The sequence below is a fragment of the Triticum urartu genome, chromosome 4 (assembly GCF_003073215.2).
Source record: "Triticum urartu cultivar G1812 chromosome 4, Tu2.1, whole genome shotgun sequence".
In the NCBI taxonomy this organism is placed as follows: Eukaryota; Viridiplantae; Streptophyta; class Magnoliopsida; order Poales; family Poaceae; genus Triticum; species Triticum urartu.
This window is the reverse complement of record NC_053025.1, coordinates 197775641-197803444: the sequence shown is the minus strand read 5'-3', so window position 1 is coordinate 197803444 and position 27804 is coordinate 197775641. Positions and strand designations below refer to the sequence as shown.

At 46.9% G+C, this 27804-nt stretch overlaps 3 protein-coding genes and 1 pseudogene across 3 annotated transcripts; 1 reads left to right on the top strand and 3 right to left on the bottom strand.

The window, feature by feature from the left end:
* Nucleotides 1-20: 20 nt before the first annotated feature.
* LOC125553758 lies at nt 21-1898 on the bottom strand. The gene has a single exon (XM_048717476.1). The coding sequence runs from the start codon at nt 1811-1813 to the stop codon at nt 647-649; it is 1167 nt and encodes a 388-aa protein (XP_048573433.1). The 5' UTR covers nt 1814-1898; the 3' UTR covers nt 21-646.
* Nucleotides 1899-2530: 632 nt separating this feature from the next.
* On the bottom strand, nt 2531-6199 carry LOC125551296. The gene has a single exon (XM_048714478.1). It carries the CDS (start codon nt 6105-6107, stop codon nt 4908-4910), a length of 1200 nt encoding a protein of 399 aa, XP_048570435.1. The 5' UTR covers nt 6108-6199; the 3' UTR covers nt 2531-4907.
* A 10465-nt stretch (nt 6200-16664) lies between these two features.
* Nucleotides 16665-19104, top strand: LOC125554685 (2-methylpropanoate--CoA ligase CCL4-like). The gene is made up of 2 exons (XM_048718162.1): nt 16665-17096; nt 18172-19104. The coding sequence occupies exons 1-2, from the start codon at nt 16665-16667 to the stop codon at nt 19102-19104; spliced, it is 1365 nt and encodes a 454-aa protein (XP_048574119.1).
* Nucleotides 19105-23370: 4266 nt separating this feature from the next.
* The window catches only part of LOC125554684, an 11128-nt pseudogene continuing 6694 nt past the window's right edge, over nt 23371-27804 (bottom strand).

Genomic DNA, 27804 nt, shown 5'->3' with positions numbered 1-27804 from the left:
CTAATGACATGAAGCAATGATACAACGAGAAGCAAGTGCAGATTTCAGTAATGAAATCAACCAATGACCAGAAGAAGCATATCTTAATCGGATTAAAATAGATGGATTGCTTACTAACAAAAGGATATCTACCAGACAGATTGAGGTGTACTTCTCAAAAAAAAAGAGTGAGCAGAGTTTTAGGCCACATGTTCTTCTTGGTGGAAGGAGTTTTATCTCACTGAACACCATCTTGGCAGGCTGTGTATCGGAAGGTGGGGTGCCAGCAAATTCCACTTTCCAGTTCACTCTTAAAATGTAAACACATGAGAGAATGGAACTGGCAACACATATTTCACTCAACCATGATTTAGAAAAATATAATTAGACTTTAGGGTTCAGGAAAAAAAATTATCAGGTAAACACAGAGATCTTCTCAAAGGAATGACAACATCAACATATCAGGGTTCAGGAATGAAAAATTATCAGTTTCATAGCAGTTAGCATTTAGCAATGACCAAACCGGCATGTAACAGGCATACTACAGAAAATAACCAACAATCTAGTTTGGCAAAGAACACCTAAACAGGAATTACCAGATTACTATGCAGAGTGAAAACTTTGTTGCGCAATACATAGTAACCGATTTCCTTAGCCCACTCCTGGTTCATGTAAATCTAAAATTCTCTGGCACTTTCCCTTTGCAAGCGGTTGCATAGTCTTGAGCAAGGTGTGGCGCAGCTTCCTTGTGAGGGCATATATACTTTTCCACGAAATCCTTCTCGGTCTTCATGACTGCAGTATGGAAGCTCAGGTCGTGATCTAGCAATCCATTTTTCTTGAGAAACTTTACAACATAGCACCGGGGCCTGACCCGGCCCTCCAGGCTAAGACAGAGAATTATCGGTCGATAAGCAATGCACACGGGTTCCAGCCCCACCTCAGCTAACAGGAACTCGGACCTGCGCTGCAGTGCGTCCTTTGACCTGCCCAGCAGCATTGGAGCCCTAGACACAGCATTCCTCACTTGGGTATCAGACCACCTGAAGGTCTTCTTCAAGTACTCGAGTTTGGCGGTGATCTTCTCCTCGCTTTGGAATGCGACAGCATGTAGCGCAGTTCTGAACATCCCAGAGCCACGGGGCACGCCTATACCTTCGGCGCATGTCACCATCGCCTGGAGGCGCTCCAGGTCGCAGGTCAGCATCCCCCAAATAACCATGGTCAGGTTGGCAATATCACAAGCAGCTAGCCCGCACTCCTGCAGGAAGGCGACATTGGGTTTGACCGTCGTATCAAGGTCCCGCGCGAGAAGATAGGGTGAGCACTTGAACGCCCGGAGGAAGTTGTGGAAGGAGCCCAAGAGGGGCAGGTAGTAGTGCATCTTGGAGACGATGGATCTGCGCCGGAAGTGGCAGTGGGCAAGCGAGACGAGGCGGGCGATCTCAGGACGCGAGAGACCGAGGCCGGTGAGCCCGGCGACGACGGGGCCCAGGGTTCTCTCCACGCCGGCGCAGAGGAAAAGCGGGTCTTTGGCGACGACGGCGGCGACATCGGCGCTGGAGAGGCCGAGGCCGGAGAGGAACGCGAGGACGGCGTTGGGATTGGCGGGGGACTTGAGGTGGGAGAGCTTGGTGGAGGCCTTGAGTGCCTGGGCTCGGGTGAGGCCGCAGGTGTCGACGAGGTACTCCTCAACGGCGAATCCTCGGCTCGGGGGAATGGGGGCCGCGACGGCGGAGAGGAGGCGGCGGAGTGGGGGGGTGGCCGGGGCGGAGGTGGATGTGGAGGAGAAAGAGAGGAGACGGGAAACAATGCGCTCTCGGAGACGGAGCATCGCGGCGGCGGCCGGTGGCGGCAGCGACGGCGGCGGTGGCGGAGGTATTTTGGTGTGGTCTGTCTGTGGGGAAGGAAAGAAATGGGGGCCGGTGAGAATGGGCTGCCATTTTCGGTTCTTGTCATTCGGTTCAGCACTGGGCTCTAACTGGGCCCAATTTTTAATCGTCGACACTAGACTCCCCCTCTGTTAATGGTCCAATATCCATTTAAAAGTGGAAACATTTTTCGAAATTCCCGAACAAAATTTGAAAGTGGGAACATTTTTTGTAAAAGAAAGCGAACAAAAATTTGAAATTCTAAACTTTTTGTAAACATCAACATCTATTGACTTTGTGAACAAATTTTAAAACCTGGCCCATTTTTCAAAAATTGCGATTTTGTTTGAAATTATGATCATTTTTTCAAAACATGAACATTTTATGAAATTCTTTGAACATTTTTTGAATTTGCGAAAAAAATTTGACAACATGAACAAATTTTGAATTACTGAACAAATATGCAAACTGGAACAGTTTTTATTAATCGAGAACATTTTTCAAAATTATCAACATTTTTTCCAAACCGTGAATTTTTTATCAAATTCCCCAAACATTTTCCGAATTTGCGAACAAAGTTCAGAAACATAAACATCTTTTGAATTTATGCACAAGTATTGAACATCTTCCTAATCGCGGTCGCTAGCATCTTTTTGGTTTCCTCTAGCCGTTGCTTCTAGAAGCTCTTGGGTTTCAACAGGTTGCTTCAGGCGCAGGGACGGGGTCGGTGGATGTAAGATGAATTTTTTGATTTCTATAAGTTTTTTTTAAGGATTATAAACATGACCTTTATATGAGTATTACTTTTTTTTCTAGTACTGGCGTGTGTCATCATCCTTTGTTACCTTCATTTTACTTATGATCATTTTCTATGCACCTTGTAACCACTTACTGATATAATGTATGACTAACTCGTGCAAAATTTACAGTGGGTACTTTATTGTAGTTGATGACTTATGGGATCATCTAGCATGTAATATTATTAGTTGTGCCTTTCCAAAAAATGCTAATGGAAGTAGAGTAATGGTAACCACACGTTTGGATAACGTAGCTGTTCGGGCGTGTCAAAGTGATTGTGCCTACATTTGTAGAATGAAGCACCTTGAAGACTAGATGCTTTGGCCATGCTCAGAAACAGCATGTCATTTACAAAAAAGAATATTGAACTGACATCATAATAAAGTTCAGAATAGCAATGTCAAAGAAGCACCAACTTCAGAAACTTTCAGGACTACAGTTACACGTTTCAGAACAAAACCATCCACAATACCCCAAAACACATGGAAATTTCCTGCCGGCGAGGAAATCTAAAGCAAGGTAGCGGAGCAAAAACATTGGATGATTACAGCAGAACACATGATTAATCAGACATAACTGGTACATAGCTCCCAACTCAACCGATCCAGTATGAAGATGGCAATTAGTACCTGCAGCTTATGAGCAGGTAATGATCTGGATTTGAGTTGAAATTAGCCACTCAGGGATATAAACAGCAGCTGAAATCCTAAAAATTCATAACAGTGTATCTACCATTCTGCGTTTAAGCAATACAAATATATCAACAACAGGCCATAAATTTCAGGGCAGTGCATCTTAGGCACTAAATTATGGACATCAGTGTCCTAAAAAGTTCAGCTAGTTAGAATTGGACGTTAGAAATCACACCAATGAAATTATGGACAGCAGTGTCCTAAAAAGTTCAGCTAGTTATGCTCTACTATGCAAATAGGCTGGAATCTAAATAGGAATCAAGTCAGAGAACCAATGAAATTATCACCATTAATAACTAGAATGTGTCGTATTTTTTGTGTACAAATCACACCAAATTAAGAAATATACACTGTATGTAAAGGACCACCAAACCTCACTACCATTTGAGTAAGCCGGAGCCTAGCTTCAAATATCGACACCACTAATTAAAATTTCAGATGAAAATAAAGATCATGGAATTCACTAGCTCGTGTGTATTTAAGTCTCTCCAGTTTCATGCCCAAGGCTATCTATCTCCAGGTCTAGTCTACTATATCCAAATAAGACCGTGCAAATAGAAAAACCATGCTCTTCAAATCTGCTGTGACCATTACCTAAACAGCAACTTTACTGTGCCAGCCATTAAAACAGTTCTTTTTCCGAAACGGATTAAAACAGTATTTTCATTTGTATAAGTATGTATCCCTATTTAACCTGTATGGAAACAACAGAAAACAGCAGGGGCAACACCACAGAAATCTGTTACAAGATCACAAACAGCGGCAATCTGACAACCAAAGCACAAGATTGCGATGCAAAAGAGCACTAACAAATAATCCGTAAACAAGATGGCAAACAAAAAACAGGACCGCATAAAAGAGAGGCAAAATATAACCAGGACACTAATCTTTTCACATGATATTGTTCCAGTGGTTTACAAACTATTGGATGGAATGAAGCAATGACACAGAGAAGCAAAGGCAGATTTCAGTAACGAAATCAACAAATGACTGGAAGAAGCATACCTAAATCACATTAAAAATAGATCGATTTCTTACTAACAAAGGGATGTCTACCAGATAAATTGAGGAGTAATTCTAAAAAAACAAAAACAAAAAAGCAGAGTTTGAGGCCAAATGCCCTTCTTGGTGGAAGAAGTTTGATCTCACAGAGCACCATCTTGGCAGGCTGCATTGGTCCATGTCCACGTATCTGAAGGTGGAGTGCCGGCAAATCCTACTTCCCAGATCACTCTTAAAATCTGAACACAGGATAGAATGGAACTAGCAATACATATTTCGCTCAGCCATGATTTAGGAAAATATAGTTAGACTTTAGGGTTCAGGAATAAAATTATCAGGAGAACACAAACATCTTCTCAAAGGAATGACAACATCAACATATCAGGGGTCAGGAACAAAATTAATAGAATCATAGGAGTTACCAATGACCAAACTAGCATGTCACAGGCATACTACAGAAAACAATCAACATCTAGTTTGGCAAAGAACACCAAAACAGGAACTACCAGCTTACTTACTATGCAGAGTGAAAACTTTGTTGCGCAATACATAGCAACCAATTTCCTCAGCCCACTTTTGGTTCAAGTAAAAATCTGAAATTGGTTGGCACCTCCCCTTTGCAAGCGGTTGCATAGTCTTGAGCGAGGTGTGGCGCAGCTTCCTTGTGAGGGCATATGTACTTGTCCACGAAATCCTTGTCGGTCACCATGACGGCACTATAGAAGCTGCAGTCACGATCGGCCAATCCATTTTCCTTGAGAAACTTTAAAACATAGTGTCGAGGCCTGAGCCGGCCCTCCAGGCTATAATAGAGTATTACAGGCCGATGAGCAATGTAGGCCGGTTCCAACCCCACTTCAGATATCAGGAACTCAGACCTGCGCCTAAGCATGTCTTTAGATCTCTTCAGCAACATTGGAGCCTTAGACAGAGAAATAGCCACCTCAGTATCGGACCACTTGAACGTCTTCTTCAAATAATCCACTTTGGCGGCAATCTTCTCCTCACCAAGGAATGCGACAGCCTGCAGCCCTTGCCTGAACATACCAGAGCCCCGGCGCACACCTAATCTTTCAGCACATGCCGCCATTGCCCGGATGCGCTCCGGGTTAGTTGCCAGTATCCTCGGCGCACTGATAGACAGCTTGGCAATATCACAACCACCTAACCCGCACTCCTGAAGGCACACAATATTGGGCTTCAGCACCTTGTCAAGGTCGCTCGAGAGAAGGTGGGATTGATCCTTGAGCAGCCGGCGTAAGCCCTCGAATGAGCCGAAGAGGGGCAGGTAGTAGCGCAGCTTAGAGACGATGGTTCTGCAGCGGAAGCGGCAGTGAACAAGGGAGACGAGGCCGCCAATCTCGGAACGCGAGAGGCCGAGGCCGGTGAGGCCGTCGACGACGGGGACCAAGGTTCTCTCCACGCCGGCGCAGAGGAAAAGCGGATCTTTGGTGACGACGGCGGCGGCGTCGGCACGGGAGAGGCCGAGGCCGGAGAGGAAGGCGAGGACGGCGTTGGGTTTGGCGGGGGATTTGAGGTGGGAGAGCTTCTTGGCGGCCTTGATGGCTTGGGATCGGGTGAGGCCGCAGGTGCCGACGAGGTACTCCTCGACGGCGAATCCACTGGGGTTCGGGGAAACGGGGGCGGCGGCTGCGCAGAGGACGCGGCGGAGTGAGGAGATGGCAGAGGTGGCGGAGGAGGAGACGGCAGAGGTGGCGGAGGAGGAGATGATATGGGAAACGATGCGCTGCCGGAGATGGAGCATGGCGGCGGCGGCGGCGACAGCGCCGGCGGCGAGGAAGATATTTCCGATGGGATTTGCAAGTTTGCAACGTCGAGTGCGTATCAGGGTGAAGGTCGCTAGTGAGCGGTGTGTGGACTCTATTGGGCTGAGGTTTCGGCCTTTTATGTGTCCCATCTCTTTCTTTCTTTTCCCAAGTTTCGGATTTGAAACCTCATAAATTCTATCGGAAACACTAAAAATTTATTAGATTTTTAGGCATGAAAAATCTGAGGGTTTTCATGGCAATTTATATTGGCTCGATGATGGAAAATTTAGTTTGCAAGCATGGCAATTTTTTGACAAAAAATGAACTGAGGCTGATTTGCCATGCTCGATACCTAAACTTGCCATCATCGGAGAAGATAATTTGCCATGAAAAAAGTTTGATTTTTCATGGTCAACAATATGACGTCAGATTTATAGTGGAGTCAAATTTTATTTGGAGACCCCTATAGCTGGCTGACAGACGCCATGGGGGAGATCAATGTGAACGTTTGGTTCTATACGAGGAATTCCCTCGCGAACATTTTGGTTCACCCTTCCCCGCACGAACCCCACGCCAGTTAGGCCGTTTGCTAGCATCTTGGACTAACACCATTCCCTTTTACTCAGAAAAATTAAAATTTTGTAAAAAACAAATTGTCATGATGTACATAAAAAATAACAGTATTAAAATTTGACTATAACCTGAAGTTTTTTTTTGACCATTTCAAGATCTAGGTATTAAAAAAATGGCAATCCTAAATACAAGACAAAACTTGCTGGCGGCGAGGAAGATATTTCCGATGGGATTTGCAAATTTGCAACGAAAAGTACGTATCTGTGGTCACGATGGGCGAGGAATGGGCTGGCCCAGTTGCAGTTTTCGTGCGTTTTGGATTTTGTTCCTTAGTTTCTTTGTTAGCCCTTTCGTTGATTTTGCCTTTTCTTTTTCATTTTTACTTTTTCTTTTCCCTTTTTTCCTTTTTGTTTTATTTTCCAAAAATTATAAAACATATATTTAAAAATGCATAAGTTTGCAGACAAGTTTGTGCTGTGCTAAAAAAATGTTGGTGCAACTTTAAAAAAATGGTGAGAGCATGTATTAAAAAATATTAAATGTGTATAAAATCGTTCAGATGCATATAAAAAATGTAGAGCATGTATTAAAAAATTGAACATATAAATATAAATTTAAAAAAATGTTCATCATGTAAAGAAAATGTCAATAATGTATTTACAGAATGTTAAATGTGTATACAAAATGTAGCAGATGTATACAAGAAATGTAGAATGTGAATTAAAAAACTGAACATAAAAACATAATATAGTAAATTATAGATCATGTATACAAATGTTGCTAATATATAAAAAATGTAAAATTTGTATGAAAATGTAGTCATCAAGCATAATTTTTTAAATGTTAATCATGTATTTAAAAATATTAAATATGTATACAAAAAATATTCCTGATATACGCAAAAAATTATATGAATATGTACGAAAAGTATAGACATGTGTTGAAGAATAAAAAAGAAAACTAAGGACGCCGCAAGGTCAGTGTGAACATTTGGTTCTCTATGAGGAACCCTCTCACGAATGTTTTGGTTCGCTAGGAAACCTTCCCCGTGCTAGTCTCAGGGCAGCTTCTTCGCCCCACAACCCACCACTTTCCATACCCTTCCTCTTACAACTACCCCCCCCAGTCAACCAACACCAACTTCACAGCTTCTCCCACCGCCACCTCCACCCACACACACAACCAGACACCCCTCACAACGCCCCCTCCTTTATATGCCGTAGCCAGCCCACAAAATCGAGCCAGTCATTAAATTTTTGTTTGTATATATTTGTCTATAAAGTTGAGTTTTGGGGTGTTTTGGCTGTTGCGGCCCCTGGTCACATTTTCAACACTGGTAAAGCTGGTCCAGCGTAGCGGGGCCTATTCCTTACGCATCTCAGTGTATCTTGTAATAATCAGTTGCCCGCCCTGTGCGGTCACGGTCTGGGCCCTTCCGTCCGTCGCTTGTTCTAACAGCTGCTTCGCCGTACCACACGCTTCCTGGTCCCGGGCACGCTTCGGCATAAGGCACATACTTTCACCCTGGTTGCCGACCTGCTCGCCCTGCTTCCACACCTGGTCTCGCGAATGAGCCATCTGTCGATGGTCCTCTCATCAGTCCGGTCCACCGAGCCAGTACCCCTTGTATGACGATTTGATCTAGGCTACGTTCTTTATCCTCTCCGCACCAATTTTGGTTGACTCCTGCTCACGTAGGCTTGTCTGGTGCTTCCACCGGCCGTAACATACCTCGTTACCCGGCGGCATGTCCACCGTCTATATTAGTTGTCTCTTTTGCACTCAGCCTTGCAACCTACTTGCGCCACTTCCATGTGGATCTCTCTCTCACCTAGCACCCGTTTTGTGCTGCGTGCGCGGAGCAGTGCGGCTCCTCATAGCCAGTCTTTCTTTTCCGCATCGCGTCATTATGCTCGTCCTGCTGCTTTGGCACTCCGTGTTATGCTCCCACTTTACGCAAATTCCGCTATCCAAGCTCATAAGCATGTCAACCATGGCTGAATATTTCAATATATGTCATAGTGCAATATACTCATTAACGGTTCGATTACCTCGCGTTTTGTGCGGGCTGCACAGTCTGCTGCTTCTTAGCCAATCTAGATCATGTATTCTCTCTGATTGGCTTAGCTTCCTTGGGCTTTACCTTTGGGTATTGGTTGAAGAATGGTGTTTGGTGCGCTGTTGTATTGTCAATAAATTGTTCATGTGATTGCTTAATGTTGGATGTCGGAGCTCCGCTGGCACAGTCTCCATCGCAGTCACATGTCAACTTGGGATAGGTTCCTCTTCCTGCTATTGGTCCCATGGGCGTTCCAAGTCTTAGTTGTCCTTCATTTCTCACATCTGTGTGGTACATTGTTCGCTTTCGTGACCTTTCACCTCCTCGAGTCTTCACATACCATTCGCTTTGCCGGTGCGCGGTGGTTGTACGGCCGTCACCACACTCTGTCAGCTCTAAGTTATGTGTCGCTGAACCCGTGAATCGCGCTATCCCCTCTGTTCTACTGTTTTAGTGTTTAGGGTGGTGGGTGGCTAAGGTTGATTATTATACACGTAAATTTGCAGCGCTCTCCAATATTTTCACCTTTTGGCTTGGTCTCTGACCCTGTATGTTTGAGTTTGAGTCGGTGGGCGTATTCTTCGCTTGGTTTCTTCTATATGAGTTAGGGGCAACGCTTCCATCTGTCAGGATTGGTCCTCTGGGCTCCGATCCTCCTAGATAATTTTCATTCACTCGTGGCGGTTTTCGTATGACTAGGAGCCTCTATGTGTCGTAGGAATTTTCGGGTCGCTTCTCCGTTCGGGAACGAAAGTGTGTACGCGCCATGCTCGTTCTAGTCCTCATCGTCGCGCGAGCGGTTAGTTCGTCGTGAGCTTTTTTTGGTGTCTAGGCTTTGTTCATAGAGTGGTCTGATATTGGCAACGAGGCGTACTCGCATCCGCATCGGTGGTCGCTTCTACTGCCGGAAGTTAGGCCAGTGCTGCACTTCAGCTTCCTTCACGCCTACAGACTTCGTCTCTGTCTGTCCATTGGCAAGTTTTAGGCTGGCGGCTCTAGATGAGCGCGGACTAGCCAGGCCGACAGCTGTTACTGGCCGCATGGTTCGGCGCGTATGTGCGCTCTAAGGTTAGCTCATCCCACTGGATCCGGTGTAGTTCTCTTTGTTTTATGTTTGGGAATGCTTGTACTAGTCCCTTATAACAAACTAGAGGAATAACCCCGCACAATTGCTTGCGAATTGGGTTGATGAAAATTTGGATTTGCTAAACTGAAAAGAACCCCCAAATTTTTAAATATAATATAGGGCTAACTATATATTTTTATGTGGTAGTTGTAAACAAATATTTATGAATATAAGTAAGAATAATTGACATGAAAACATGGGTTCCCATGGCCAGCTGTGAATTCGGGCTGTGCTGACGGCGTCTGCTTACTTTCCCTAGTATGTCGATTGTGATTGTATCGCCTTGAGCGTGACACCTTTTACACGTATTGTGGCACGTTCACATCCGGAATGGCTTGTACTCGGCGTGCAGCGCCTACGCTAACACTCGCCGCTGTTCAACTGTTGATGATCATTAGAGTTAATGTATTAGTGGGGCGCTATCGAGACATGATATCTGTTAGAGAGAGGAGCACTCTGTCTCCCATGGCACTGGGTGGTGATACATGTCGTTTGGGTGGGTCCTTGACGTCTATTTACGCGTCTATGCCATGGCCAAATGGACATCTGTGTGCAATGTTCCAGTGGTGGGCACTTCCGGATGTCGGTCTATCTTCATTGTGTGCGGTCGTGCCGTGGAGGTGCATGCTTTGCATGGTTGAGGACGGTATAATTATGGTAATTAAGTGGGGATAAGTTTTGCTTTACGCGGTATGGATTTACGGAAGTGGTTTGACTTTCGCGGTCATTCTTGTTGTCGGTGCCTAGATAGTGCTGGTGTAGGATGTAAGTTGATTGAATGGTGGTCACTGGTTAGTGGGGCTCAAGTTTTGGTTTTGGGAGGGACGGAGAGTATAAAGCTTTAAGGGGAAAAAGAATGAAAGGAAAGACGGTCCGAGGTGAGTCTTGAATCTCGAGTATGGTTGGCTCGTCGAAAATATTGACCTATGTATCCGTTGGTCGTTGCAATTGAACACAGAACTTACGCAGCCCTCGTGAGGGTCCGACTCTTAAGCATTCATATGATGGAGAAGGTGCAGCGAGTAGTACAATTCGCCTAAGGGACTGGAGTTTACTGCCACAATGCGGTATCGGCCTGGCTTCGTGGTCGCTCGTCTTCGTGGCCGCCGTAGAGGGCTGAGTCGGGTGTGGTAGCGAGGACTGGGTCCCCGTGCGTGGGTGAATGGCATGGTTTTATTTAGAGGCCGAGCGTCCTATGGTCTCCGGGGCTGAGCGCCTAGCGGAGCGCTTGTTCGCCGGTGGGGGAGCGCGGAATGAGGTGCGTGTATGCGGGAATAAAAGGTGGTTTGTCCCATAGCGCACGAGTTGCGATAGATCACTGCAGTATTGCGATGGCTCAGAGACGGGGAGGTTGAGGGCGAGGAGGGGGTGGGCAAGTGTGTTCGTACGTCACCTCGTGGAGGAACGTCATTCAGCCGAAGCGGTTAATGACCAGGAGGCGCGGGTTGTGGAGTGGTGAGGTAGTCCCGTTTTTGGGCATGTATCTCTGTATTCCGATCTTTAAGTGGGGCTAAACACATCGGACGTATTGGCGCTCCGACTCGTCATGGCCAACGCGTCGACCTGTGGTCAACGGGGCGTGTCCGGTTCTGACGCGGCGCGCGGATGGGAGCATCTGCTTCGACGATCCAGTAAGAGCTTTTGTGTGGGCAAGTTTTGGTTCGGGAGGGCGGATGGGGGGGTTGGGCCTTGGTTCGGGAGGCCACGCGGAGCCCATGGGTACAGCGCTTGTTCCGGGTGGAGGTCCAGGCTTCCTGGTACGCCGGTCTGTTCGATGGACGGGATGCAATGGAGTGGCCTACTCGTGTGGACGCAGGGGCGTTCGGCATCAGAGCTTTAGGCCTGCTTTCGTTTAACGATATGGACCAGAGATGGAAATATGGTGGAGGGGGGGCACGCACTACGACTTTTGGGTAACAATCTCAGACTTGTCGTCGTGTGCGCCTAGGTGCCCCCTTCTGGCCCCCTGATGGGATATAAGTTATTCTATTGTGTGGGGCAGCGCGTCTAGCCGGGCACCTGGTGGCGCTCCTGCGCTCTTCCAAGGCACGATGGTAAGGACTTATCCTCCTTCTTCTTGCCGTAAGTAGGAAGTAGTGATTCATTGCGACTCTTTTCCTAAGTCACTCAAAGGGGATCTCATAATGGGGACGGAGATAGGGAGTGCGAGCATAGGGGATGAAGGGAAAGTATGGGTGTCCCGTGCGCCCGAACTGGGCGCCCCTGTCTGTGGTTTCTCCTTGGGCTCCTGTTGGGCCTGGTTGTTCCTCTTTGGCTCTATGCCTGCCGCCCTGCCGGCTCTCCCGTGCCATTGTTCCCTTTGACTCCCCGCCTGCGGTGCTTCCCTTCTTAGTTTGTCATTTCGTCTCGGTGCTTGTCGGTGCCGTATGTTCGGGGGGAGGTGCTTAGCGCCTTGTCCCTCCTTCCTTTTTGTCGTTTGGCCTTTGTTTGTCGGTGCTTCCCGTTCGCCTGGCCGCGTCTCTGGTCGCGGCGTCCCTAGACTTGTGCTGTCCCGGGCGGGTTTGGGCTTCCGCTTTGCGGGCTGTGTGGTTGAGTGTGGTGCTCATCTTGCTGGCCTTCTCACGCCGGCCGTTTGGGCGTACGCGGTCCGGTTCGCCTCCGCGTAGTTCCAATCGAGGCGGTCCCCCCCCCAATTGGAGGCGGTGCGGCGGCGCCCCCCACTCCCGGGTTCGCTCGCGGGCTCGGCTTGCGCTCTTCTCTTCTCTTCCCCTAAGGCCACTAAGGCCCAATACTTTCGCCCGAGGGGTTCGCGCCGGTAACCCTCCGGCCACTCCGGTTTTCTCGCGAAAACCACCCCGGACCCGGGAACTTTCCGGTGGTCCCGAATAAGCCGGCCCCTAGAGTATTATCCTGAAGTCTTTACATCTTCTTTTTCAACCAATTTTCGAGATCTCATCGTCAATGTCGGGGATCAAACAATTCGCCGGGATCTCCCAACACTATTCTTCGGTAACATTCAATCAAAACACATAAAACTCAATAAAATAACGCATCGTCCCTAAAACGTTAAAGCGTGCGGCACCTCATGGTGTTTCAAGCACTGGTATGCTAGACATTGTACTCGAGGAACTCTGAATCGTCTCCCGGTCAATAATCCAGATAGGGCGGAACCCTGATTGCTTTGCATATCACAGTTGGATATACGCTATAACATAATTGGCCCTAACGAAGATCTTTATTCGTCAGAGTAGTCCGTGTTACGCAAACTACACATCATATTTCTTTTGGGGTTTGCCCCCTGGATGATCGGGTCATCTTTTGATTCGTGGGGACTTGGCCCCTGAGAAAGGTCCCGACGTCGTCGGTCGCCGTCACTCGTATTACCCTTAGTTCTGAAAACCTGTTACCTCGGTAAGGTCTCGTTCCTTTATTCGTTCGGCTTTTCGCTTGCGTGCCACTGCCGTGAATACATGATTCCGCTCTGCAACTACACTGCCAAGTAGGTTGCTGGTTGGGGCTAGCCAAAGCTTTTAATCGTGACAGTTTCCGGCATCTTACGTTTTGTAAGGGCCCTGGGTAGGAAAGATAACCTCCTGACGACTAATCCAGAGTGTGGACAAAAATCCTAATCTTGATCTATGCCACTCAAACAAAATATCGACGGGAGGGACACTCTGTGTGGGAGAGCACCTTTGGGATGATGAGTATCGTAGCCCAGAGTACGGTTGTGTAACGTTTGGGTAAGCAGCACTCAGAAAGTGTCCTCGTAACGGGGTGAAGTTTGCATAGACTGCTCATGAAGAATCGTATAGGCGACATGGCCGTTCTGGAGTGCCAGTCAGCCGTACGAAGAAGCACACAGTTGAACATTGCTATGGACATCAGCTGCCTAAGCTAACAGCATGGGTCCCAAGGTTCATCAACATCATTCTCCTGCTCAATGATGTGTGATGTGGGGTTTGGGTTACCGGTGGCTATTTTGGTTGGTGGGTTTTGCAATTATCGGTGCCTTTGACCTAAATTCCGGTGTGCTCTGGTTTGTTTTTTGTGGATCGCTGCTTTTATGTGCAAAGCCGTGGGTTTGGTGGGGTGTGTTTTTTGGGGGAGTGCGTGTTGTGGTTGTGGGTTGATTGTGATGGGTCTTGTGGTGTGGCGCGGGGGTGGTATTTTATGGGTCTCTATTATTGTGTGGTTTTTTTCTTTTTTTGTATTGTAATTTGTTAATTACCTGTTTTGGTTTATGTCGCGGTCTGGCTATTTGGTTTATTATGTTGGTTTGTAGGGGGTTAGGTTCATTGATTTGTATGTCTGTTTATTTTTTGTAGCTACTATGTTGTTTTTTGTTGGTGCTCTTATGGTGTTTTTTATTTGTTCTTTGGCTTATACGGATGGTGTTTTTTTTGTGGTCAGGTATGGAGTAGTGGAATGGGCCCAGACCTAGCTAATTACTAATTTTAGGCATGAATAGAATAAACAGTTATATCATTGAATATGAAGGAATAATAAAATAATAAATTTATTATTGCCTCTAGGGCATATTTCCTTCGGACCGGCCAACCATCACCGGCGGCGACGTTTGCTAGCGCCATGGCGAGGTGGGCGACGTGCGCGAACGCCGGCGGCGAGCTGGGCGTGCCCTGCTGCTACTGCTGGTCGTGTGTGTGCACGTGGCCATGGCTGGTCGTGCCCTATTGCTGTCGGCCGTGCCCTGCTACCGTTGGCCATGGACGTGCATGTGGACGTGCTGGGCATGCACTGCTGCTGCTGGCCATGCATGCCATGGCGCCGTGCCCTGCTATTGCTGACGTCCACCGTGTGTGTGGGGCCTACTGCGTTACACAATACAGATATACTCCCTCTGTCCTTTAAAAAGTGTACTTCCAACTTTGTTGGAGGGTCAAACTATTTCAAAGTTTGACCGAGTTTGTGCAAAAATATATCAATATTTGTGAAATCAAATGGGTATATGATGAAAATATATTTTATCATGAATCTAATATTACTAATTTGATGTCATAAATATTGATGTATTATTGTATAAATACGGTCAAACATATAAATGTTTGACTTTCCAACAAAGTTGGAAGTACACTTTTCAAAGGACGGAGGGAGTATGTGCCTACTCTCGAGTCTCGAGTCCGCAGGTTTGTTCTCCTGGGAGCATGCGGCTGCTAAAATGACCCCACATGCACTACATATTGCCTTGCTGTCATGGCCTTGCCTTCGCCTGGAGATATCACAGTTTCCCACATCATGTTGGTAACCTTGATGAAGTGGTTAAATGGTTATGAACCGAAATATTTGAAGAATTTGGAGTTAAAACGTTTATATCTCCATGATTTAGTGTATTAACTTTTATTTTTGCAGAGTGATGGTTAAAAAATGAGATCAAGATTATGCTTTTTTTGCAGATTGCTTTATTAATTCATTGCGTTTGTGAAGGTTCCATTGCAGCTCATACCTAATAAAGTTAACATGAAGATCTCCTTTCCGGTTGTGTTGTGTTGGTATATCCCTTATCTTTTTTACTTTTCGAGTCTACTCTTATCTCATTTCAATTTCAAGGTGCAGCAACATTTTCTCCAAGAGTGTCAAACACATCCCAAGTACATAGCAGGAGTGCTAGCCCCATGTTGTCATCATAATCATAGATGGGCTAGCTGGATTAGAATACATACCATGTTTTACTGGTTATGATTTCTAATAATTGATTTCCATAGAATAAATCAGATAAGTATTTGAGTCGGCAGATTATGTAGGTTTCAAATCACGCTTCCTTTTGCAGCTTCAAGAGTTAAATAGCTCAACTATATATTGATGATTCCTTTGTCTGTTTAAATGATATCATGTGGCTGCGCATGCCTCTCTCTCAGTGGCTTCATTCCCTACTTTCTGGTGTGTTTTTTCTTTCCTATCATTTCTCATTCTCAAACAATCATATGTGGTACTTCTAGCACTGTACATTTTCTATGCAAAATAATACATGTTACAGTTTTAGTTAAATATGCATTCATTTTATTTTTGTGGAAAGTATGTATTCATTTGTGGGTTATGAAAAAAAAGGCAGCTAAATTCCAAATAGCAATGCACCGATTTGTTTGTCAAACCTCCAAAACATGTGTTATCATTACAGTTTGTTGCTGAACATAGTATTGCAATATTTGGATGGTGAATTCTCCAGATTTTGTATGATTATTTCTTTTGACTTCAGAGCACACAATAGCGGAAAGCAATCTCTAATTCATATGGCCATATTTTATTCTCTAATTCAACAGGGTTAACTCTACAAGATTTTACATTTGGGTACAAGTGAATTTAAATGCCTTTTTTGAACATATATAGTCTAAACTAAAAATACCCGTGACAAACTTCAATTGTTTCAATGCTCTTACAAAAGCTAGCTTGACTACCGTGGACAGAAACACATAACTATTTCATATTAGTGCTAAGTCCAAGTCCATGCCATGTATCATTCACCATTGCAAAGGGTAATATCAATGTACCATCAGATCTTTATTTGATGTTAACTCTTCATCAAGTATTATAATGTGCTCCTTCCAAGCAACTTACGAAAAGTAGAATTTACATGTTCCGCAGCAACGCGCGCAGTATCATCTAGTTCTATATGTTTTATATAAGATGTTGCTCCTGCTCGCGCATGTGCACTGCAGGGTCCACCCTGCTAGTTTAAAAGATGACAATATTGTGGTAGTCTTTCCATTGATTGGCATCCAATCTGCCGAACCGTTCTATAAATCCTACCTACCTACCTCAAAGGTCCCTCAGATTGCACTTACACTTGTTACACCGTCCCAGATTCACAAAGCCAAAGCCATGGAGAAGCTGGGAATGAACCCCGTCAACTCGTGCCCGCTCACGCCGCTGGGGTTTCTTGAGCGCGCGGCCACCGGGTTCGGCGAGTGCCGGTCCGTCGTCTACCACGACGTCGTCTGGACCTGGAGACAGACCTTCCGGCGCTGCCTCCGCCTCGCCTCCGCCCTCGTGTCGCTCGGCGCCTCCCGCGGCGACGTGGTCTCGGCGCTCCTCCCCAACGTGCCGGCCATGTACGAGATGCACTTCGGCGTGCCCATGAGCGGCGCCGTGCTCAACACCATCAACACGAGCCTCGACGCGCCCACGGTGGCCGTCCTGCTCGCCCACTCCGGCGCCAAGATCATCTTCGCCGACCCGGCGTTCCTGTCGCTCCTCGCCGACGCGCTCCGCCTTCTGCCGCCAGGGGGCCAACCTGCGCCGCGTGTCATCCTCGTCGAGGGGAAGACTGCATTCTGAGATTTTTTTTTTTTGCGGGGACTGCATTCTGAGATCAATCGACATGTTAATCTGGAACAAAAGAAAATGGCACAAAGCTTCTCAAAATGGATATGCTCGACAGCTAGGTAGTTATATAAAATATTCTTATCTATATTTACTGAAGTTTATGTAAAGAATCTGATGTGACATGCAAGCACACCTTGAACATTAATTTAAACAGCAACAATACTATTTCTTCAGACTCAAACGGCACAACTCTTACAAGATAGTAACATCATCTAACACAAATGAGGAACAGCTCCTGTACCCAAAGATGGCGAGTGGTGAATGGTTCTTGCCAATGCACGCAACTTAGAATCCATATATCCATACAGATGTACATAAATAAAGAGAAATGAATCAATAGAAAAAACTTTGCACCTTCACAAAATTGGTGGCTTCATGATCACAAATTAAGTAGTAGTAGAACAAAGAAAAATTAGCTACTGTGGTATAAACGTATATAGAGAAAAAAACAGGCATGCCATCCTAAAAAGATGGCTCCATCTAGCTTGTTCCTTGACTCAAAAAAACATGGGTGCACTGCCTCTAATTTATCTCTTCTACTTTTTTTGCGAAAAGTCTCTAATTTATCTCAAAAAGCTAATCTGAATCTAATGCATTGTGACTTTCTGAGCAGTAGCGGTCAAGCTGTTCTTGGCCTCTTGCCATATGGATGACAAGTCCAGAGGATCATTAGAGGTTTCTGTCTGTAGACTTACAAACTACCACAGTAGATAAAATGGCAGCAAATTAAAATTAGATAAACAGAAATTTGCTGACATAAACAAATGGCATCAAGAAGAGTCTGAACTGAAGCGACACGCGAGCACACACGAACAATCATTCAGACAACATCGTCACTATTTCTTTCAACGCGGCAAGCAAGCAGCACAATTCTTACAGAGGTTGTAACATCATACTGCCAACTACATACAGAATGCATGAAACGAGCATCAAGCCTACTGGTCTAGGATGAGGTGAACTTGGTGACGGCCTTGGTGCCCTCGGAGACGGCGTGCTTGGCGAGCTCGCCGGGGAGGACGAGGCGGACGGAGGTCTGGATCTTACGACGTCCGATGAGGAGTTGGCAGCACTCACAACGTACGAGATGCTTCTCGAGAAGGGAGACCCGGAGTTCGCCTGGGTCCGGCCGGCGACCGAGTGGGATCCCATGATCCTCAACTACACCTCCGGCACGACGTCGGCGCCCAAAGGTGTGGTCAACTGCCACCGCGGGATTTTCTTGATCACCGTCAACTCGCTCATTGACTGGGCGGTGCCCGCTCGACCGACGTTCCTGTGGACGCTGCCCATGTTCCACGCCAACGGGTCGAGCTTCCCCTGGGGGATGGCCATGGTTGGCGGCACCAACGTCTGCCTCCGCCGCGTCGACGCCGCCGAGGTCTACGCCGCCATCTCTCGCCACGACGTCACCCACCTCTGCGCGTCGCCGATGGTGCTCAACGTGCTGGCCAACGCACCCGAGGGCGTGCGGAGGCTCCCAGCAGCAGGGAAGGTGCGAGTCCTGACGGGCGGCGCGCAGCTGCCGGTCGCCGTGCTGGAGCTGGCTGAGGCCGTCGGCTTCCAGGTCAGCCACGGGTACGGGCTGAGCGAGACCGGGGGGCTGGTGGTGTCGTGCGTGTGGAAAGAGGAGTGGAACAAGCTGCCGGCGCCCGAGCGAGCGCGGCTCAAGACGAGGCAGGGCGTGCGCACGCCGGTGATGGCCGAGGTGGACATCCTCGACAGCGAAACGGGCCGCAGCGTGCCCCGCGACGGATCCACGATGGGCGAGATCGTGCTCCGCGGCAGCTGCGTCATGCTGGGGTACCTCAACGACGACAAGGCGACCGAGGCGGCAATCCGAGACGACGGGTGGTTCCACACGGGGGACATCGGGGCCAATAGCTCCTGTGCGATGTTTTTCATGCGAATTGGAAGGAGTGCGATGTTATTGGAATGATGGCTGCGATGCGACGTTTTAGAAGCAAACAATAGCTCCAATGCGGCATGGCTCTGTTTAACCATGAAATGAAAAACATGATGGGTTAGCGATTCGAGTTATGACACGCGGGACCTAGCAATTACTCGCATGCGGGTGGGACCCACAACTTATCCACGCAAGCATGCCCGTGCTCATCAGCGTGCCCCGACCCGAGCCAGCCACGAGCCCGAGCCAGCCCACCCCACCCCCCCGCCCTCCATTGCTTGCCCTGCCCCTTTCCTTTCCCACCTTCTTCTTCCTCTGCTCCAGCAACGAAGCGCGCCACCGGCGAGTGATGTCTAGCTCGACTTCGGCCTCCCGCCAATCATGGATGCAGTATGGTCCACTGCCGTTGACAAGATGCCCCGATTGCCCGCGCATGGAGCCTCTGAAGCGTTTGACTTGTGTGAGGGAAGAAAATGGCAACCGTGGGCGCGAGTTTGTGAAATGCTTGAGCAAGCCACAGCCGGGGCAGGTTAGATCTGTGTTCTTGACCAATCCTATGGTCTAATTTCTCCCGATTTCTTTCTTTTTTCCTCGAATTAGGGCGGTGGATCTGGGTGGTGGATCTAGGATTCATGCGCCTCCGGCCCCCTGTTTTTCAGGTTCTGAAGAAATGTGGACATTTTGAGTGGCTCGATGACTATGTTGAAAGGTTGAAATTGGAGGGATCAACCGGAACCCAAGAGCTCAATTTTGGGGGGCGGCTTGCCGTGGAACAAGCCCCCAATTTGGCGGACAGAGCCGATCCGATGATGCACAATGCATAACTGAAGTGTGAATTGAAGAAAATTGGCAAGCAACTAAAGCATCTGATCGATTTGAAGCAGCAAGCAAATATGATGGCTGGAGCATTTTATGGTTGTGTCATTGCTATGGGTTTATTTTACTTGATGTTCATCAATCGCTAGAATTTGTTAGAGTTTCAGTTAGTGTGTCAACTAGTTTCAGGGGTGCCCAGTAGTTTGAGTTAGCCAGGGACCATTTGTTAGATGAATTTGAATTAGTGTGAAGCAAAACTTGCTTGAATTATTGTAATGATATTCTCAGGGGCCCTATGCAGTGTTCATGCTCTATTTCCTCTGTTTTTGTTCTTCAGTTAACAAAGTACACACCCAAATTCAGTTTCTAGTAAAAAAACAAAACTGGGCTGCCGAATAGATTTTGGGTCGTGATAAAATGGGCCCTGAGAAAATAACCATGCCCAAGACCAGCCCACCCGCGTAGGGGCACCAGCCCACCTCTAACTTCGGCAAATAAAATGGGGCCCAATAAAATGTTACTTGTCCTTTTATTTTGCCTTTTTCTTGCACTAAATTTTGTGATGGATCATTTTTTGATGCACTAAAGCTAAATGTTAATTGTTTTTATGCATGTCTACGGTTCCATGAACTAAATGAGTTGCATGCTTGCATGAAGTGCCCGAAGTAAATTAGTTTGCATTTCCTAGTTGCACCCATGTCCATAGTGGGTTTGCATGGGGCTCCTAGTTGCATGTCCATGGTTTGGCCAATATTTTGAAGATGTTGTGTGTGGTGATTGGGGTGTAGAAACCCGGTCCCATAGAAACCCATAGCAATACACGAATAATAAGCAAAAACAACCCATAGCAATCCACTAATAATAGCACAAAACACACAATATATATAGTAGCATACCCAATGATTATATAGAAGCATAACGATTGCAACCCATAGTTCCACGATAGCCTTACAACTCCATGATAGCATTACAACTTAAAGTACTAATAAAACTTAATAATAGTAGCATAATGATTACAACTTAACAAAACTAATACGATAGATCTATAGCAAGCTAGATAGATAGGGGGGCACCAAACGCGGGTTCTTCGGGTTCTTCTTCTCCTCCTCCTCCGGGGCCACCTCGCTCCTCGGGCGCCCTCGCTCCTCCGGGCGCCGCCCTTCACTCCTCCCCCTCCCTGTTGTTGATGGGGTACGGGAGCGTGTGCATAACGCCGTTGTTGGGGAAGATGCCGTTGAAGTCGGTGAAGATATTGTAGGTTGTGAAAGCTATGAACTCACAACCAACCCAATACGCTCGCCCGAGGAGATGGAAAGCATCGAAAGGGTTAGTGAACGTGGCGAGGAGCCCAACCACAGCGCTGTTGTGGTTGACCTCCTCAAGATGGTACATCCGAGGAGAGCCGCGGGGGAGGTGGCGGAAGCCGGCCGCAAGGAAGAACTCCGTTAACTCCCTTGCACCCCTCCACCTCGAGATCGCCCAAACCCTAAGGGTTCTCTCTACATACACTCCGGCCGGGTAGAGCCTTTCCGGCGTGGTTGGGGGGAAGCGGTAGGTGGGGCCATTGTACTGCATGGTGGCGGGGTGGCTCGAGGGCTCGATAGGGTTTGATGGAGAAGAAGGAAGAAGGAGGGCAGAGGAGGCAGAGGATGGGGTGTGGATGAGGAGGGAGAGGAAGACGATAGTGCCCGGCTTAAATAGCCCAAGTGCGACGTGGTTTCATCCCATAGAATTAATGGGCGGGCGGCGTTTGGTGGTGCCCCATGAAAGTGTGTACACGAGCGTGGGAAACGGGTTGCGATCCTTCTGTGCCACCGGTCGCGGGTCAAGGGGGACGGGTTCACGCACGCGTCTGCGCCGTCGTGGGTCAAGGGGACACGCCTGCCCCGGGTTCTCTGCGTGTGCCGCCCGTGCATTCATGCCCGTAGCCCATTAATTTGCACATCTTGCCAGGGCCTGGCTAGAGGGCAACGTTCGGTCAATGGGAGACGTGACAATAATGGACGCCTTCATTTGCCCATCTTGTAACGGGCAGCACGCCGTTTGAACTGCATCGATACCCACATTGATACCCCATGCCAGTATTGCGTCCTCAAAGAGGAGCACGCCATGTACAGCACGCCATGCAGCGTTGGCTTTTTGGTTGTCTTCATCGGGCTGCTGCATTGTGGCCGGGTGCATGCTTTGATGCGACGATGCATCGGTTGTAATGGTAGGCATGCGACAGCTTACTGCGTCCATAGGGGTGGCGGAGCAGGGCTACGTCGAGGCCATGCATGCAAGCACGGGCGCAGTTCTGCGGGTGAGCATGCATGCTGCGGGTAGGCACGGGCACGCATGCAACAATGGAAAGAGCACTGCGTAGGCTTGGTCCATGCACCGTGTCAACTCTTGTCATTGGATTCAAATGAACGGTCCTGATGCCCCAACGAGAGAGGCTGATCCAAACCCCACCGATTCAACCAATCAGCGCGTCTCATGCAGATCAATGCACACTGTAGCTAACCCTAGCGCCTGATCTCAACCGTCCACGCACAACGATCGACGACCCAGTAGTGTGCGGGGTTTTGAGGGGTTTTGAGGGGTTTTGAGGGGTTTTGGCTGATTAGGGTTGAGCATAACTAATTCAAAAAAAAAATAATATAAAACTTACGCACATAGTCTTATTATGTCGTATAGTAACGAGAAAAAAATATAAATACGATTTACATACATTTTTGCGAAAAATCCTTCACAAAATTGTCATTCCTCGAACAATGTAGTATGGAGTTCAAGGGAGAGAGTAGTGGGCACCCGAGAGTATAGGTGGGGTTTTGAAAATGAAAAGTGTGAAAACCTCACCAAAACTTCATTTTGGATTGACCTAAGAAAGATCTTAACTTACTTTTCTCATTTTCATGTTTTAAACTTGTTTTATATATAATTTTCTATTAAACCTTGTTTTTCCAAAAAAAGAAAATAATAGAAAATTAATTCAATAAATAGTGAGACTTTAGATTTACACTATATAGGTAGAATAGATGTGTAGAAAAATTATTTGTCTGGTTTAGACAAGGTGCAAAAAAACTTGCTTAAATATGAGGCCGTTTACCCTACCTTTGGAGGTCATTTGAGACACACTTTTCATGACTATGAGTTCAACTTACCAAAAGGGCTCGGAATGATCAGCAAACAAACATATTTCAGTTGAGGTACTTTAGATAGCATTAAAACATCAATACCCCATCCCTAATTCAAATTTGAGCCCAAATTTGAATTTAAATTTGAATTTTATTTGGCTGGTTTAGACAAGGTACCAACAAGCAAGTTCGAATAGAAATACGGGATACATAGTGACTACCAGTACGCACCAAGTTACAAATATTATTACATGCCCCAAATTTCCAAACTGTTCTCTGTTCTACCTCTTCCTACCACGTCGCGTGCCCTTCTTCGCCTTAGCACTTCTTGTTTTTGGTTCAACTACACACACAAGTTCACTGATCATCTTGGTTTTTTCACTGGTCTTTTCAACACCTCGCCAACACCCTTGTGATCAGTGTCTTCAGTCTCAATGTTGACAGCAGTTTCAGTTTCTTCGGTGTGTACCTCAACATGGGTTTCTTCAGTCTGGACCTCGACACGCTCAGGTTCAGTTTCAACCTCGAGAGCAGTTTCTTCAGTCTGAACCTCGACACGCTCAGGTTCATTTTCAACCTCGAGAGCAGTTTCTTCAATCTGAATGTTGACTGCAGCAGGATTTTCTTCACTCTGCTCAGGCTGAGGCACACTTCTCTTCTTTCTACCGCCATTGACTCTTGCTTTTTTTGTTGGCCAACACTGTTCAACAACAAGGGGCTGACTTGCTCGCTTCCTCCTGGTCATTGGGAAAATGTTATATGAAAGAACATGCGGTGCCCCCATGTTTGGTTTTGGTTATTGATGAAAATCTCTATGGACTAATGGTTGCCTTGAGTTATATTTGAAGGTTTTGTCCATAGGCTTTTCTTGGAGTACATGTGTTGGTTTCAAGGAGAGTTTGTGTTAACCAAGGTGCTATTCAAGGAATTACCTAAAGATTGGTCTTGTGAGAGGTTGATCAAGACTAAGTTAAAGAGTGAATCAAGTTGATCAACCCACAAAGCGTAGAAGATGTACCGAGAGGGATCAAGTGATCCCATGGTATGGTAAGCATTGTCAATTACGCTTTGTGTACTAACCCATGGTCTTCGTGAGGGTTCTTTGTGGGGTTAGGTTGCGGAAGAGTAGCTCACCCATAGTAGAGTATGGGGGAGCAATCAACTAGTCTTCATCGACTCAACACAATCAAGAAAGGTTGTGGTGTGCAAGTTCAAGTGGAGAATCACGAAGAGATCAAATGCTTGAAGCTTGCCGTCCATTGTGGTGACAATGGACTTGTGAAGATGTGCGGAAGAAAGGCTCACCCATAGTGGAGTATGGGGGAGCAATCAACTAGTCTTCATCGAGCCAACACAATCAAGAAAGGTGGTCCAACTTGAGGGAGTCAAGATCGTCATCATCTAGCTCAAGTGGACCATGTGCAAGGCAAAGGTTTGCCCTTGGTAGGTTTTCTATTTTACCGGTCTCATGATGGTAGTTGGGAGACCGGGTTATAGGATCGATTGCCGTACTATCAAGGGGGGCTCTCAATGAGTAGCTTGATCGTATCGTTCATAGAGAGCTCAAACCATTGCATCCTTGCATCATCTTTATTGGTTCTTGTTTGGTTCTTCTCTTTGTGAGTTTTGGAGCTTATGGTCATCTTGGTGACAAGCTCGAGTTCATCGAAAACGGAGTCCACTCGCATCTTCTATGATGTTTTCGATGTTGGAGGTTTTTGCTGGTTCTTCTCGGTTGGAGGTTTCTCTCCTCTATTTGTTGGCATACCTCCCCTGCCTCTTCTTACTATAACCAGTCGCTGTTTTGATGCTACTCGTCGTCTTGTTTCCAACAAGCTTGAGGTTGCTCAATTCGGAGCTCATATGCAGAAGTTATGGCAGTTCTGGTTTTCTTGAGTGTGGTTTTTGTCAGGGTCCCAGCGGTAGTACCGCTAAGGAGTCACAAGCGGCAGTACCGCTTCGCAGCGGTAGTACCGGAGGTGACTCCGCAGCAGTACTACCGTTGGCTTACCAGGTCCCTACCGCGTCGATTCGAGGGGTCTTTTTCTATGTCGGATTGTGCGGTACCTCGCCGCGGCAGTAGCGCGGCAGTACCGCTCCTTAGCGGCAGTACCGCCCTTCCTCCGCGGTAGTACCGCCCGATTCCCTCTTTCCCTTTACCCTTCGTTCTGCGCGGCAGTACCGCCGAAGGGTACGGTAGTACCGCCTAACCCAGCGGTAGTACCGCTGTCTCCTGCGGTACTACCGTCCCAAGGTTCATGTTTTGTTGCTCCTTTTCCCTGTTTCTTCCTCCTGAGCGGTAGTACCGCTCGTGTGCGGGCTGAGCTCATAACGGTTGGATTTTCCCCCTCCTATAAAAGGGGGTCTTCTTCCCCATTGAACCTTATCCTTGGAGCTCGTGTTCTTCCCCCATTGTTGACCTTCTTCGAGCTTGCTAATTCTCAATCCCTCCATGGATTCTTGCTAGTTTTTGAGGGAAAAGAGAGAGGAGATCTAGATCCACATTTCCACCAATCACTTTCTCCTCTATGTGAGGGGAACCCCTTGGATCTAGATCTTGGAGTTCTTGGTGTTCTCTTTCTTGTTCTTCCTCTCATTTTCCTCCCTAGCATTAGTTGCTTCGGTGGGATTTGAGAGAGAAGGACTTGGGCACTCCGTGTGCCCTTGCCATTGCATTTGGTGCATCGGTTTGAGTTCTCCACGTGATACGTGGAAGTTGCAAGTTGAGAAGCTTATTACTCTTGGGTGCTTGGTACCCTTGAGCTTGTTCCTCTTGGGTGCTTGGGCGCCCTAGACGGTTGTTGGTGTTCGGAGCTCAATCATTGTGGTGCAAAGCTCCGGGCAAGCGTCGGGGTCTCCAATTAGGTTGTGGAGATCGCCCCGAGCATTTTGACGGGTTCGGTGACCGCCCCCAAGGGTTGCCAAAGTGTACAGGTTCGGTGACCGCCCCCAAGGGTTTCCATTTGTACGGGTTCGGTGACCGCCCTCAAGGGTCCCTTAGTGGAATCACGGCATCTTGCATTGTGCGAGAGCGTGAGGAGATTACGGTGGCCCTAGTGGCTTCTTGGGGAGCATTGTGCCTCCACACCGCTCCAAACGGAGATTAGCATCCGCAAGGGTGTGAACTTCGGGATACATCGTCGTCTCCTCGTGCCTCGGTTATCTCTTACCCGAGCCCTTTACTTATGCACTTTACTTTGTGATAGCCATATTGTTTCTTGTCATATATCTTGCTATCACATAGTTGCTTATCTTTCTTAGCATAAGCTGTTAGTGCACATAGGTGAGCCTAGTTGTTTTAGGTTTTGTGCTTGGCAAATTAACCACTAGGTTTATTCCACATTTGTTCAAGCCTAAACCGTAATTATTTTAAAATGCCTATTCACCACCCCTCTAGGCGACATCCACGATCTTTCATTATAGATATAGTAATTGGAAAAAAGCACCAAATCAAAACACAGACAAATAAACAAGAACATACTTTGGCTTATCAGGAGTGTAACGGCATTTGACAGATCCCACTCTGTGCCCAAGTTCCTGGCACAACTTGCATATGTTTTTGTTACCTTTTGGGCCCTTTTTGGCTTTCCATCTTTATTTCCCTTCTTACTACTCCCACCTTTCTCAAACCATGCCTTGAATCTACTCTGTTTAGGCCTGCTAGCCTTTCTTTTCGTCAAGGGAGGACACATGGAAAATTCAATGTCCACTTCAGGCCACTGAGACTGATCTGTAAGTGCTGGAATTGCAGTAGCATATGCAGTTTTGAATCTTGCTACCGAATAATATTCATGCAAATATGGGTGCATGTTTATCTTCGGTTGGGATGCTAAGAAGAGAATGGCATGCTCACATGGTTTACCAGTGTATTGCCACTCGAGGCAAGTGCAATCATGCAATTCAGTGTTAACAACATGTATCCTTCTAGTTTTGTTATCTCTAACTTCAGCACCCCAAGGTGAAGATTTTTCAACAAACAAATGTGAAAGACATCTGCTCCTATTGACCACCTGTTGTACCACTGCTGGAAGCTTATCACCTTGCAGACAATCACCTATCCTTCTTCTCAATTCCCACAACCGCATGAGCATGATCCTGATTTGGTCAACCATGTCATGCACAGGCAAATCTTTTAACTCCTTCACCTTGTTGTTGAAACTCTCTGCCAAATTGTTGTTGATGTGGTCACACTTGATGGCAGTGTTGAATGCTGACCTGTACCATAACAAAGAATGGTAGGTGTTCAGCCATGGACCAAACTCATCACATGCTGCCATTATCTTATCAAGATGATATTTGTGTGTCTGTCTAGTGTAAGATCTTGCTACTGGCCACATGCGCCCAAATTCTTCTCCTCTAAATTTTTTGATCAAATTCATCCACAAATGACCGAAGCACTCCCTCTGCTCAGCATGTGGGAAAATATTTTTCACTGAATTTTCAAGCCCCTTACATGCATCTGTGTGTATAGCCAAAGGTGACACTGGCCCTAGGCATCTTTTCAACTGGATCATGAACCATGTCCATGAAGCCTCTGTTTCTGACTGAAACAAGCCAACAGCAATAGGAAACATCCAGTTGTGTCCATCTAGAGCATTGCATGCTGCCAACTGACCATTCCACTTACCTGTCAAAAATGATGAGTCTATGCTCAAATATGGACGGCACCCTGCTTTGAACCCATCAATGCAAGGCTTCAAAGCCATAAAAAACTTGGAGAACTTGACTTCACCTTTGGCTGATACCTCTGTATCTATCTCCACAACACTGCCAGGTGACCTCTTTTCCACCTCTGCTT